Below are 13,116 nucleotides of genomic sequence, written 5' to 3'. Positions count from 1 at the left end.
ATTAATTGTAAAGTGGGCAGCATTTTACCAGACAATCGTAATGTGGGCCAGAAAATCGTAATGTGGGCAGAGTTCACCAGAAAATCGTAATGTGGGCCTTTAGAAAATCATAATGTGGGCAGAGTTCACCAGAAAATCGTAATGTGGGCACCAGTCACCAGAAAATTGTAACGTGGACAGCATTCACCAGACAATCGTAAGGTGGGCAGCGTTCACCAGAAAATCATAATGTGGGCAGAGTTCACCAGAAAATCGTAACGTGAACAGCAGTCACCAGAAAATTGTAACGTGGACAGCATTCACCAGACAATCGTAATGTGGGCAGCGTTCACCAGAATATCGTAATGTGGGACAGAAAATCGTAATGTGGGCAGAGTTCACCAGAAAATCGCAATGTGGGCAGCAGTCACCAGAAAATCGCAATGTGGGCAGCAGTCACCAGAAAATCCTAATGTGGGCAGCATACACCAGAAAATCGTAATGTGGGCAGCAGACACCTGAAAATCGTAATGTGGGCAGCAGACACCTGAAAATCGTAATGTGGGCAGCAGACACCTGAAAATCGTAATGTGGGCAGCAGGCACCTGAAAATCGTAATGTGGGCAGCAGACACCTGAAAATCGTAATGTGGGCAGCAGACACCTGAAAATCGTAATGTGGGCAGCAGACACCTGAAAATCGTAATGTGGGCAGCAGGCACCTGAAAATCGTAATGTGGGCAGCAGACACCTGAAAATCGTAATGTGGGCAGCAGACACCAGAAAATCGTAATGTGGGCAGCAGACACCTGAAAATCGTAATGTGGGCAGCAGGCACCTGAAAATCGTAATGTGGGCAGCAGACACCTGAAAATCGCAATGTGGGCAGCAGTGACCAGAAAATCGCAATGTGGGCAGCAGTGACCAGAAAATCGTAATGTGGGCAGCAGACACCTGAAAATCGTAATGTGGGCAGCAGGCACCTGAAAATCGTAATGTGGGCAGCAGTCACCAGAAAATCGTAATGTGGGCAGCAGACACTTGAAAATCGTAATGTGGGCAGCAGGCACCTGAAAATCGCAATGTGAGCAGCAGACACCTGAAAATCGTAATGTGGGCAGCAGTGACCAGAAAATCGCAATGTGGGCAGCAGTGACCAGAAAATCGTAATGTGGGCAGCAGTCACCAGAAAATCGTAATGTGGGCAGCAGGCACCTGAAAATCGTAATGTGGGCAGCAGACACCTGAAAATCGTAATGTGGGCAGCAGGCACCTGAAAATCGTAATGTGGGCAGCAGTCACCAGAAAATCGTAATGTGGGCAGCAGACACCTGAAAATCGTAATGTGGGCAGCAGGCACCTGAAAATCACAATGTGGGCAGCAGACACCTGAAAATCGTAATGTGGGCAGCAGACACCTGAAAATCCCCCTCCAGCTAGTCAATGTGTGTGGGCAGCGGGATACATACCTTCTTCCTTGCGTTCCATCGCCGCCTTCTCGCTCTAGCGGCTGACGTCACTTCCGCTTCCGGAAGTGACGTCAGCCGCTAGAGCGAGAAGGCGGCGATGGAACGCAAGGAAGAAGGTATGTATCCCGCCGCCGCTGCCCGCTGCCCACACACATTGACTAGCTGGAGGGGAGCGCAGAGGGGAGAGCCCCGAGGTGAGGGAGAGGGGGGAACTTCCCCTCTCCCCGCCGACTGTGGGCAAGGCTTTCCCCTCATGCTGCCACCCCTCCAGCCCCCAAAAAACGGCCCCGAGCGGGCCCCAGGGGGGGGGGCGGGCCCCCCCGCGGGCGCAGGCGCTGCAGGGCCTATTGCTACGCCCCTGCTTGGGTACACTTTAAGTTCAATTTTGTGAAAACAAAAGATATTACAAGATCTTAAAAAAAAACAAATGTGGACATGTTTGCAAGTTTTAATTTTCAACAGAATTTTGCAGAATTCAGAAGCTCATCCTCACTAGCACTGAATCATTTTTTTTCCCTTGCAATGTTTTTGTTTGCCTGCCTTGTTTTGAACTCCCCTTATACATATTGTCGGTTAAGCTTAATTTGTGAACTGACATTTTTTGTTTTCTGCACAGGCCATGTCCCCAGCATGCTGAAGCCTGCAAAACTGTACCTGATCTTTATTTTCGTAAATGGAGAATATTTTACTTGGGACCTCAGAACAGTACACAAAACCTTGAAAATTAACAGTACAAATTAAATTGTTTCTAGCTTGTTTTTACTCCTGCAGCAATTGGCTGCTATAAAGGAGGTAAGTAGTGTGCTTGGCAGGGATGAAGTGGATTCAGTAAATAAAAGCCCAACTTCGAAGAACATTGACTTTCATAATGTTAAGTCTTATATTTTGAATTCTGTGCAAACAATAATATTATTTTATTGTCATAATTAAGTCAAGTCAAATATTAAAACAGAGAATTCTATAAACACACACACATATTCTTCAAAAAACAAGACCCCAATGGGAAAACCAAATCAGACCATGGTGACATTTTTCATCCTCAATGGAATCTCAGATGTTCCAGGGTTGCAGGTTCCATTCTTCCTCCTTGTTCTTCTCCTTTACCTTCTCACCCTTGGTGGAAACCTAACAATTCTTCTCTTGGTCTGCCTGGATCGCCATCTTCATACTCCTATGTACTTTTTTCTGGCCAATTTGTCCATCATTGATACGAGCTCCATGACGGTTGCCCTACACAAGGTCCTTCTCATCGGTATAACTGGCAATCATGTTATTTCTTATGTAAGCTGTCTAGCCCAGGTTTATTTATTTGGATGCTTCCTTAGCCATGAATTGTTAATTCTCACAGCGATGAGCTATGACCGTTATGTAGCCGTCTGTAATCCCCTGAGATATTCTGGTATCATGAATCAACGAGTCTGTGTTCTTCTAGCTGCTGCCTGTTGGGTTCTTGGCTTCATAGAAATAATACCGTATGTTGTTTTGCTGACTGGCTATTCCTGTTACAGGTCCAATGTAATAAACCATTTCTTCTGTGATCCTATGCTCATCATACAACTCTCTTGCAGTGACACCTCTGCTCTGCAGATTTTGTTAATTGTTGAAGGAAGTGCTGTAATGGGGCTTAGCCATTTTCTTCTAACTTTTATATCCTATGTTTATATCATCTCTGCCATATTAAAGATTCATACCAGCACGGGAAGACGAAAAGCCTTCTACACATGTTCCTCACATATCACAGTCTCCATTCTTCTGTCTACCACATTAAGCTACCAGTATCTGAGGCCCATCACAGCAGACAGTCTACAATACAATAAACTACTTGCTCTGATTAATACAGCTGCTGTTCCCATATTAAATCCTATCATTTATAGCTTAAAAAATAAAGATGTGAAATCAGCTTTTAAGAGGAGGCTACATTTTTTGAGAAATTACAATTAACTAGCTATTCTTTCTTTTTCATCAAAGTTGGTACGAAATAGATCTGACAGCATAAACGTCTGGAATTTACACATGTATATCTTACATACAAAATTAGGTAATAAAGAACAACTGACACATATATGCATTAGTTCTTTTCACATGAGAATGTGGTGCACACGCCTTGGAAGAAGCTTGGAATCCTCCTGTGAAATGGTCATTAGGCCATGCACCAGAGGTGCCCACTGCCTTCCTCTTCATCACCACAGCACAGCTTTCCCTCAGTTAAGTAGCCATTGGCTCATTATCACGTGTATTGGACATTATTGGACATTGCACTTTATATTTGCTTATGTAAGCTTTGGAATGCTGCAAGCTTTTGCTAAATAAATATTTGCATGGTGCTGGATTTCCCTCTCTCCGTTGTTCACATGAGAATGTCATACTAGTATAAAATGATATACATGTGCATGTTGTTGTTTGAGGTCACTTTGGGGGCAACCTGTTGACTTCCTTCAATTCCACACTGAGCTTCTCTACCAATTTTTATTCATGCAGAAGTAAAAAAGTGAACTTAACCAAAAGTCCAGGGTCATTTAAGTGTGCATAAAAACATGTATATGAATTTCGGGCACCATGGAAAATCAGGAGCAGGACCAGTGCCAATAGTAGAATATCAGTAAATTTTCAGATGCTCTACTATTGGTGGTGGTGCATAACCATAGGACCCCCTGCTGTTGCCTAACCCTAAGAACCCCCCCTTGGTGGTGTTTAACACTAACTGTCCCTCCTGCAAAAACCCACTTCCTGACACCTAACCACCCCCCCTTGCACAAATCCCCCTTCCTGACGCCTAACCCCCTAACCCCCCTGTACAAACCTTCTTTCCAACACCTAACCCTACACCCCCCCCCCCCCCCCCCAAAAAAAAAATACAGAGAAAACAGAAAAAATAATATAAACAATAATTATCACCAAAATTCCAGTTTGTTGACAGCTTAGAAACTGAGAGAGAACCTCAAAGAAAACAATAATTATTGTGTGTTCCCTGGTGCCCGATTTTCCTTTTTGGCACACGTTTGCCAATATTTTCAATTAAAGTCTATGGCAGCACCGGATTAATCCAGAAGCCACAAGTGCCACATTTGCCTGGCTGCAGGCAAATTTAGGCTGCAGTCACCCGCACACTGCACATCACATTAGTAAGAGCATACAAGTGTCTTCACCCTATCCTACAACTTAAGTTCTTTGTGGCCCCAAACAGCGGACAGATATTTGCCTTTGAGCAGGCTTTGCCTTGAGAAAAGAACCTTGTGTGGTCCCAAAATGTTGGGTTTTGGGACTTTTTCTATGACTGAATAAAGATGCATTTAGGAGGTAGAGATGGCCGAACATCAGATTTTGGGTTTGCGGACCGCGAATGCGAGCTTCCACAAAAGTTTGAGTTTGCGCGAACCAGGTGAAAATTACAGAGTAGATAATCCCTAAAGGGTAGAAATCACAATGCATTCCTAAATTGGAGGCATAAAGTGCTTAAAAACATCTTGCGTGTGTATACATCGATCAGTTAGTGTAAGTAGTATACTGCTTCACACTGACAGACCAAAGTCACTGTTTAATGCACCGCCGCAAACAGCCGCAAAGGGTTGTCATTAGTTGAGACTCTCAGGACATAAACTGTCAGTCCTCTTGGCGGCAATGTTTGTGTAGTGACGGCTATGCTCGTGCGCACGTTGGCGAGAGTGCAGGCGATGATGTTAAAAATTGAAAAATGCATTTTTTTTTTGATTATTTGAAAAGTGAAGAGTTATTTATAAAATTGTACAATTTTTTTCCTGATATGTTACTCTGATAACTGTGGTAATTTCAGAGCTAATACCTGCCGATGAGCGCTGATGAGCGCTGACCTGTACGGTGCCATAAAGAGCTTGTGCTGTGTACGAACACCTCGCCCTTCTCAAGTTGTGAATGTGAAAGCAATCTCTAATCCAACAAAACTGAGAAGCATCGCACATGCACAGAAAATTTTGCTGCAGATAAATTGCAAAGCTTGAACAAGAGTTGTGGAGAGTGGACAACATTCCCCTGAAAAATCTGATGGTGATTGGAATGGATCTACCATGATGCCGGCCAGAGTTCCCATTCAGTGACAGGCTTTGTTGTGTGGCCAGCATAAATTCTTTCCTGACCCACTGCTACTCCTGTGTAATCTAATCTTTCAGCGACCACATCAGGATAGTATGAATGGCTTGAAGCTGTACCTTGTGGCCGCTCTCCAGAAATACTACAAGGTAAATCATGCGCTCCCAGAGAAGATTGTGCTGTACAGAGATGGAGAGTCAGATGGACAGCTCAGCACAGTGCAGAATTATGAGATCCCGCAGTTACAGACCTGCTTTAGTACTTTTGAAAATTATTCCCCTCTCATAATTGACATCGTAGTGCAGAAAAGGATCAGCACCAATCTGTACTGCTCCACATCCGGAGCATTTGTCTCCCGGTACCGTCGTGGACCACGATTTCACTATCACCAACCACGCCTAGGTGGATTTCTTCCTGCTCTCCCACCATGTCAGGCAAGGATGTGCCATTCTCACTCACTATATATCTAATGATGAACACTGCGGACCTCAGCCCTGACCATCCACAAAGATAGATTTTCAAATTGTGCCACATGTACTGGTACTGGCCTGGTACCATCCGAGTGCCAGCACCCTGCAAACGTGCCCCCAAGCTGGCTTTCCTGTCCAGGCAGTTCCTTCACCATTCCATTCAGCTGTGTGATAAGCTAATCTTTTTTTAAGTGTTGGGAACAACCAACATCCTTTTTTTGCCCATTGCCCACACAATTACCTTGCTTTGAATAGCCTTCCCTTTTGTTTATATTGTTCTGCCCAGGGATCATGCTGTAGATCTCTTCCAAAACTGATTAAGCTTGAAATAATCTTTATTTTTGAACTAATATATATACAGGATCTTCTCAAAAAATAAGCATATTGTGATAAAGTTCATTATTTTCTGTAATGTACTGATAAACATTAGACTTTCATATATTTTAGATTCAAATACACACAACTGAAGTAGTTCAAGCCTTTTATTGTTTTAATATTGATGATTTTGGCATACAGCTCATGAAAACCCAAATTTCCTATCTCAAAAAATTAGCATATTTCATCCGACCAATAAAAGAAAAGTGTTTTTAAAACAGAAAAAAGTCAACCTTCAAATAATTATGTTTAGTTATGCACTCAATACTTGGTCGGGAATCATTTTGCAGAAATGACTGCTTCAATGCGGCGTGGCATGGAGGCAATCAGCCTGTGGCACTGCTCAGGTGTTATGGAGGCCCAGGATGCTTCGATAGCGGCCTTAAAGAGACACTGAAGCGAAAAAAAATATATGATATAATGAATTGGTTGTGTACTATGAATAATTACTAGAAGATTAGCAGCAAAGAAAATATTCTCATACTTTTATTTTCAGGTATATAGTGTTTTTTCTAACATTGCATCACTCTATAATATGTGCAGATTACACAACACTCAGCATTCAAAATGAGTCTTTCAGAGCAGTCTGTGAAGTAATGAACTCTCCTCTAGCAGAGAAAAAGTAAACAGTTAAATTACAGTTGAGATAATAAAAGTCAGATAACAGCCCTCTCCACGACTAAGTTAGTCGGAGAGCTTAATAGCTTTTTTGCATAGAGATAACAACTGGAGTTTTTTCAACTCTTCCTGTACTGGAAACAATTAGGCTGATGTATCTGATCTTAATGTTTTTTTTCTTAGCTGTGCTACACATACAAATCATAATATCATCATTTTTTTTTCGCTTCAGTGTCTCTTTAAGCTCATTCAGAGTGTTGGGTCTTGTGTCTCTCAACATTCTCTTCACAATATCCCACAGATTCTCTACGGGGTTTAGGTCAGGAGAGTTGTCAGGCCTATTGAGCACAGTAATACCATGGTCAGTAAACCCTTTACCAGTGGTTTTGGCATTGTGAGCAGGTGCCAGGTCGTGCTGAAAAGTGAAATCTTCATCTCCATAAAGCTTTTCAGCAGATGGAAGCATGAACCCACTTTTGACCCAGAAACAGCGGCAGAAGCGCCTGACCTAAGCTACAGAGAAGCAGCACTGGACTGTTGCACAGTGGTCCAAACAAAATGAAAGCAACTTTTATATGTCATTCGGAAATCAAGGTGCCAGAGTCTGGAGGAAGACTGGGGACTCGGGGAGAGGGAAATGACAAAATGCCTGAAGTCCAGTGTCAAGTATCCACAGTCAGTGATGGTCTGGGGTGCCATGTCAGCTGCTGGTGTTGGTCCACTGTGTTTTATCAAGGGCAGGGTAAATGCAGCTAGCTATCAGGAGATTTTGGAGCATTTCATGCTTCCATCTGTTGAAAAGCTTTATGGAGAGGAAGATTTAATTTTTCAGCACGACCTGGCACCTGCTCACAGTGCCAAAACCACTGGTAAATGGTTTACTGACCATGGTATTACTGTGCTCAATTGGCCTGCCAACTCTCCTGACCTGAACCCCGTAGAGAATCTGTGGGATATTGTGAAGAGAAAGTTGAGAGACGCAATACCTAACATTCTGGATGAGCTTAAGGCCGCTATCGAAGCATCCTGGGCCTCCATAACACCTTAGCAGTGCCACAGGCTGATTGCCTCCATGTAGTGTTGGGCGAACATCTAGATGTTCGGGTTCGGGCCGAACAGGCCGAACATGGCCGCGATGTTCGGGTGTTCGACCCGAACTCCGAACATAATGGAAGTCAATGGGGACCCGAACTTTTGTGGTTTGTAAAGCCTCCTTGCATGCTACATACCCCAAATTTACAGGGTATGTGCACCTTGGGAGTGGGTACAAGAGGAAAAAAAAATTAGCAAAAAGAGCTTATAGTTTTTGAGAAAATCGATTTTAAAGTTTCAAAGGGAAAACTGTCTTTTAAATGCGGGAAATGTCTGTTTTCTTTGCACAGGTAACATGTTTTTTGTCGGCATGCAGTCATAAATGTAATACATATAAGAGGTTCCAGGAAAAGGGACCGGTAACGCTAACCCAGCAGCAGCACACGTGATGGAACAGGAGGAGGGTGGCGCAGGAGGAGAAGAAGGCCACGCTTTGTGAGACACAACAACCCCGGCCTTGCATGAGGGCAAGAAGCGTGCGGATAGCAGGCTTTGTACCGCCATGCAGTCATAAATGTAATAAAGATAAGTGGTTCAATAAACAGGGACCACGCGGCAACGCTAACCCAGCAGCAGCAGACGTGATGGAACAGGAGCAGGCGCAGGAGGAGAAGGCCACGCTTTGTGAGACACAACAACCCAGGCCTTGCATGAGGGCAAGAAGCGTGCGGATAGCATGCTTTGTACCGCCATGCAGTCATAAATGTAATAAAGATAAGTGGTTCAATAAACAGGGACCACGCGGCAACGCTAACCCAGCAGCAGCAGACGTGATGGAACAGGAGGAGGCGCAGGAGGAGAAGGCCACGCTTTGTGAGACACAACAACCCAGGCCTTGCATGAGGGCAAGAAGCGTGCGGATAGCATGCTTTGTACCGCCATGCAGTCATAAATGTAATAAAGATAAGTGGTTCAATAAACAGGGACCACGCGGCAACGCTAACCCAGCAGCAGCAGACGTGATGGAACAGGAGCAGGCGCAGGAGGAGAAGGCCACGCTTTGTGAGACACAACAACCCAGGCCTTGCATGAGGGCAAGAAGCGTGCGGATAGCATGCTTTGTACCGCCATGCAGTCATAAATGTAATAAAGATAAGTGGTTCAATAAACAGGGACCACGCGGCAACGCTAACCCAGCAGCAGCAGACGTGATGGAACAGGAGGAGGCGCAGGAGGAGAAGGCCACGCTTTGTGAGACACAACAACCCAGGCCTTGCATGAGGGCAAGAAGCGTGCGGATAGCATGCTTTGTACCGCCATGCAGTCATAAATGTAATAAAGATAAGTGGTTCAATAAACAGGGACCACGCGGCAACGCTAACCCAGCAGCAGCAGACGTGATGGAACAGGAGCAGGCGCAGGAGGAGAAGGCCACGCTTTGTGAGACACAACAACCCAGGCCTTGCATGAGGGCAAGAAGCGTGCGGATAGCATGCTTTGTACCGCCATGCAGTCATAAATGTAATAAAGATAAGTGGTTCAATAAACAGGGACCACGCGGCAACGCTAACCCAGCAGCAGCAGACGTGATGGAACAGGAGGAGGCGCAGGAGGAGAAGGCCACGCTTTGTGAGACACAACAACCCAGGCCTTGCATGAGGGCAAGAAGCGTGCGGATAGCATGCTTTGTACCGCCATGCAGTCATAAATGTAATAAAGATAAGTGGTTCAATAAACAGGGACCACGCGGCAACGCTAACCCAGCAGCAGCAGACGTGATGGAACAGGAGCAGGCGCAGGAGGAGAAGGCCACGCTTTGTGAGACACAACAACCCAGGCCTTGCATGAGGGCAAGAAGCGTGCGGATAGCATGCTTTGTACCGCCATGCAGTCATAAATGTAATAAAGATAAGTGGTTCAATAAACAGGGACCACGCGGCAACGCTAACCCAGCAGCAGCAGACGTGATGGAACAGGAGCAGGCGCAGGAGGAGAAGGCCACGCTTTGTGAGACACAACAACCCAGGCCTTGCATGTGGACAAAAAGCGTGCGGATATAACAGCAATGCTTTTTGCCGCCATGCAGTCATAAATGTAATACAGATGAGAGGTTCAATAAACAGGGCCCGGAAACGCAACACCATCCCAGATGTTCATTGGTCATGTTACTTGGTTGGGGTCCTGGAGTGTTGCGTAGTCATTTCCAATCCAGGATTGATTCATTTTAATTTGAGTCAGACGGTCTGCATTTTCTGTAGAGAGGCGGATACGCCGATCTGTGACGATGCCTCCGGCAGCACTGAAACAGCGTTCCGACATAACGCTGGCTGCCGGGCAAGCCAGCACCTCTATTGCGTACATTGCCAGTTCGTGCCAGGTGTCTAGCTTCGATACCCAATAGTTGAAGGGTGCAGATGGATGGTTCGACACAGCTACGCCATCTGACATGTAGTCCTTGACCATCTTCTCCAGGCGATCGGTGTTGGAGGTGGATCTGCACGCTTGCTGTTCAGTGGGCTGCGGCTGCATGGGTGTCAGAAAATTTTCCCACTCCAAGGACACTGCCGATACCATTCCCTTTTGGGTACTAGCTGCGGCTTGCGTTGTTTGCTGCCCTCCTGGTCATCCTGGGTTTGCGGAAGTCAGTCTGTCTGCGTACAACTGGCTAGAGGAGGGGGAGGATGTCAATCTCCTCTCTAAAGTCTCCACAAGGGCCTGCTGGTATTCTTCCATTTTGACCTGTCTGACTCTTTCTTCAAGCAGTTTTGGAACATTGTGTTTGTACCGTGGATCCAGAAGGGTATAAACCCAGTAATTGGTGTTGTCCAGAATGCGCACAATGCGTGGGTCACGTTCAATGCAGTCTAGCATGAATTGAGCCATGAGTGCCAGAGTCCTACCAGAATCCTCATCATCCTCTTGTGAGCGTTGTGATAGTTGTTGTGATGCATCATAGTCGTCACCTTCCTCCTGGTCTGCTTCTGCTGACCATTCGCGTTGAATTGTGGAAGTCCAACGTGCACCGCTCTGGCCCTCGTCAGTGGTGGCATGAAATTCCTGCTCCAACTCCAGCTGTTCCTCCTCCTCTTCTTCGTCATAGCTGCTGGGGCCAGCGTTCCCTGAGGCGGATGGCCTGATGTTGGTACCATCACGCTGATCGTTTTCTCCTTCAGATTCCCCCAGTTGCATCATGACAGCTGTTTCCTTGATTTTTAACATCGACCTCTTCAGTAAACACAGCAGTGGTATGGTAATGCTGACTGAAGAGTTGTCACTGCTCACAAGCAACGTGGATTGCTCAAAATTTTGGAGGACTTGGCAGAGGTCCAACATGTTGGCCCAATCGGATCCACAGAAGCTTGGCAGCTGGCCGGATGCGCCTCGGTACTGCGCCGTCATGTACTGGACCACTGCACTCTTCTGCTCGCAAAAGCGGGCTAGCATGTGCAGCGTAGAATTCCAGCGCGTAGGGACATCACACAGCAAGCGATGGTGGGGGAGATTGAAGCGCTCCTGCATCTTGGCGAGTGCCCCCGAAGCAGTACTGGAATTTCTACAATGTTTGGACACTCGACGCACCTTCAACAGCAGATCGGGCACGCCTGGGTATGTCCTCAGGAACCGCTGAACTACTAGGTTCATCACGTGCGCCAGGCAAGGGATGTGTGTCAGCTTAGCCAACCTTAAAGCGCGAATGAGATTACTCCCATTATCACACACAACCATGCCCGGTTTCAGGTCCAGCGGTGCCAGCCACAAATCCGTCTGTTCCTTTATTCCCCTCCAAATTTCCTCCCCTGTGTGCTGCTTATCCCCAAGGCAGATTAGCTTCAGCAACGCTTGCTGACGCATGCCAACAGCTGTGCTGCACTGCTTCCACGATCCTACTGCTGCTGGGTTAGCGTTTCCGGATGAGGTACAGCTTTGAGATGCGTTGGAGGAGAAGGAGTCAGAGAGGTAGGTGCTGCTGTTATCCAGTGGGAGGGACGGCGGTGCAGCTGTTTGTGGCGTGGGCAACACCCGTGCCGTAGCAGGTGAGGAATCGCTGCCAGGCTCCACAAGGTTCACCCAGTGCGCGGTAAGGGAGATGTATCGACCCTGGCCGAACGCACTCGTCCAGGTGTCAGTGGTGAGGTGAACCTTGCAGGCAACGGCATTCTTCAAGCTTCGGGTTATTTTGCTGACCACGTGCTCATGCAACTCAGGCACTGCAGAGCGCGCAAAGTGGTAGCGGCTGGGAACCACGTAACGTGGGATGGCCACTGACATCATGCCCTTGAAGCTGTTTGTCTCCACCAATCGATATGGCAGCATTTCGCAGGCCAGAAGCTTGGCTATGCTGGCTGTTACTGCCACGGCCCGGGGGTCATTTGCTGGCAATTTCCTCTTGCGCTCAAACATCTCCGACACAGACAACTGAACCGTAGCGCTGCACACGGAAGGGCTGTTGGTTGTTGTGTTTGATGAACACTGGGAGACCTCAAGAGCACTACTCCGGAAAGTGACAGTGTCAGCGTCGTCTGATGTTTGTGAATGTTGTGAACCACGCAATGGCTGGGCTACTGCTGCTGCTGAGGCGGGTCTGGTGGTGAGTCTGGTGAACCCAAGGGAGGCAGTGTTGTTTCTGGTACCCTGTCCTGACGCGTTTGCCCAAAGAGTGGGATGTTTGGATAGCATGTGACGGCTCATGCTGGTGGTGGAGAGGTTGTTAATATTTTTCCCCCTGCTCAGGCGGGTCTTGCACACCTTGCAAATCGCCATGGTAACATCCTCAGTGCAGTCTTCAAAGAAAGCCCAGACTTTGGAGCACCTGCCTCCTTGCTGGCGATTTCTGTTTGCTCCTCTTTTGCCTCTCACTTGAACTTCCACGCTTGTGGTGCCTGAAATTGCGCGCCGCCTACCTTGTGGCACAAGGCGAACTCGTGCAGCAGTGTGTTCTTCAACAGACTCATCTGTGCTGCTGCTACGACGGCGATGTTCTCGTTCACAAACAAAATCTGGGTCTCTGTCCACATTGTCCATACCCTCCTCTTCCATCTCCTCAAACTCGTCATATGTCATTGTGGGCCACCGCCGTGGAGTAGAGCTCCCCACAACAACCTCTGCGCAGCA

The 13,116-nt window shown here is 46.8% G+C and overlaps 1 protein-coding gene across 1 annotated transcript; it reads left to right on the top strand.

The window, feature by feature from the left end:
• The first annotated feature begins 2,446 nt into the window (after positions 1 to 2,446).
• On the top strand, positions 2,447 to 3,388 carry LOC137527330 (olfactory receptor 6C3-like). Its single transcript, XM_068247839.1, has one exon. The coding sequence runs from the start codon at positions 2,447 to 2,449 to the stop codon at positions 3,386 to 3,388; it is 942 nt and encodes a 313-aa protein (XP_068103940.1).
• The last annotated feature ends 9,728 nt before the right edge of the window (positions 3,389 to 13,116 follow it).

The sequence above is a fragment of the Hyperolius riggenbachi genome, chromosome 8 (assembly GCF_040937935.1).
Source record: "Hyperolius riggenbachi isolate aHypRig1 chromosome 8, aHypRig1.pri, whole genome shotgun sequence".
NCBI classification, from domain to species: domain Eukaryota; kingdom Metazoa; phylum Chordata; class Amphibia; order Anura; family Hyperoliidae; genus Hyperolius; species Hyperolius riggenbachi.
Note: the sequence above shows the minus strand (reverse complement) of the source record. Positions and strands in the feature narration are given on the sequence as shown.

Coding starts and splice junctions, on each gene's coding strand:
- LOC137527330 (XM_068247839.1), top strand. CDS start 2,447: ATGGGAAAACCAAATCAGACCATGGTGACATTTTTCATCCTCAATGGA.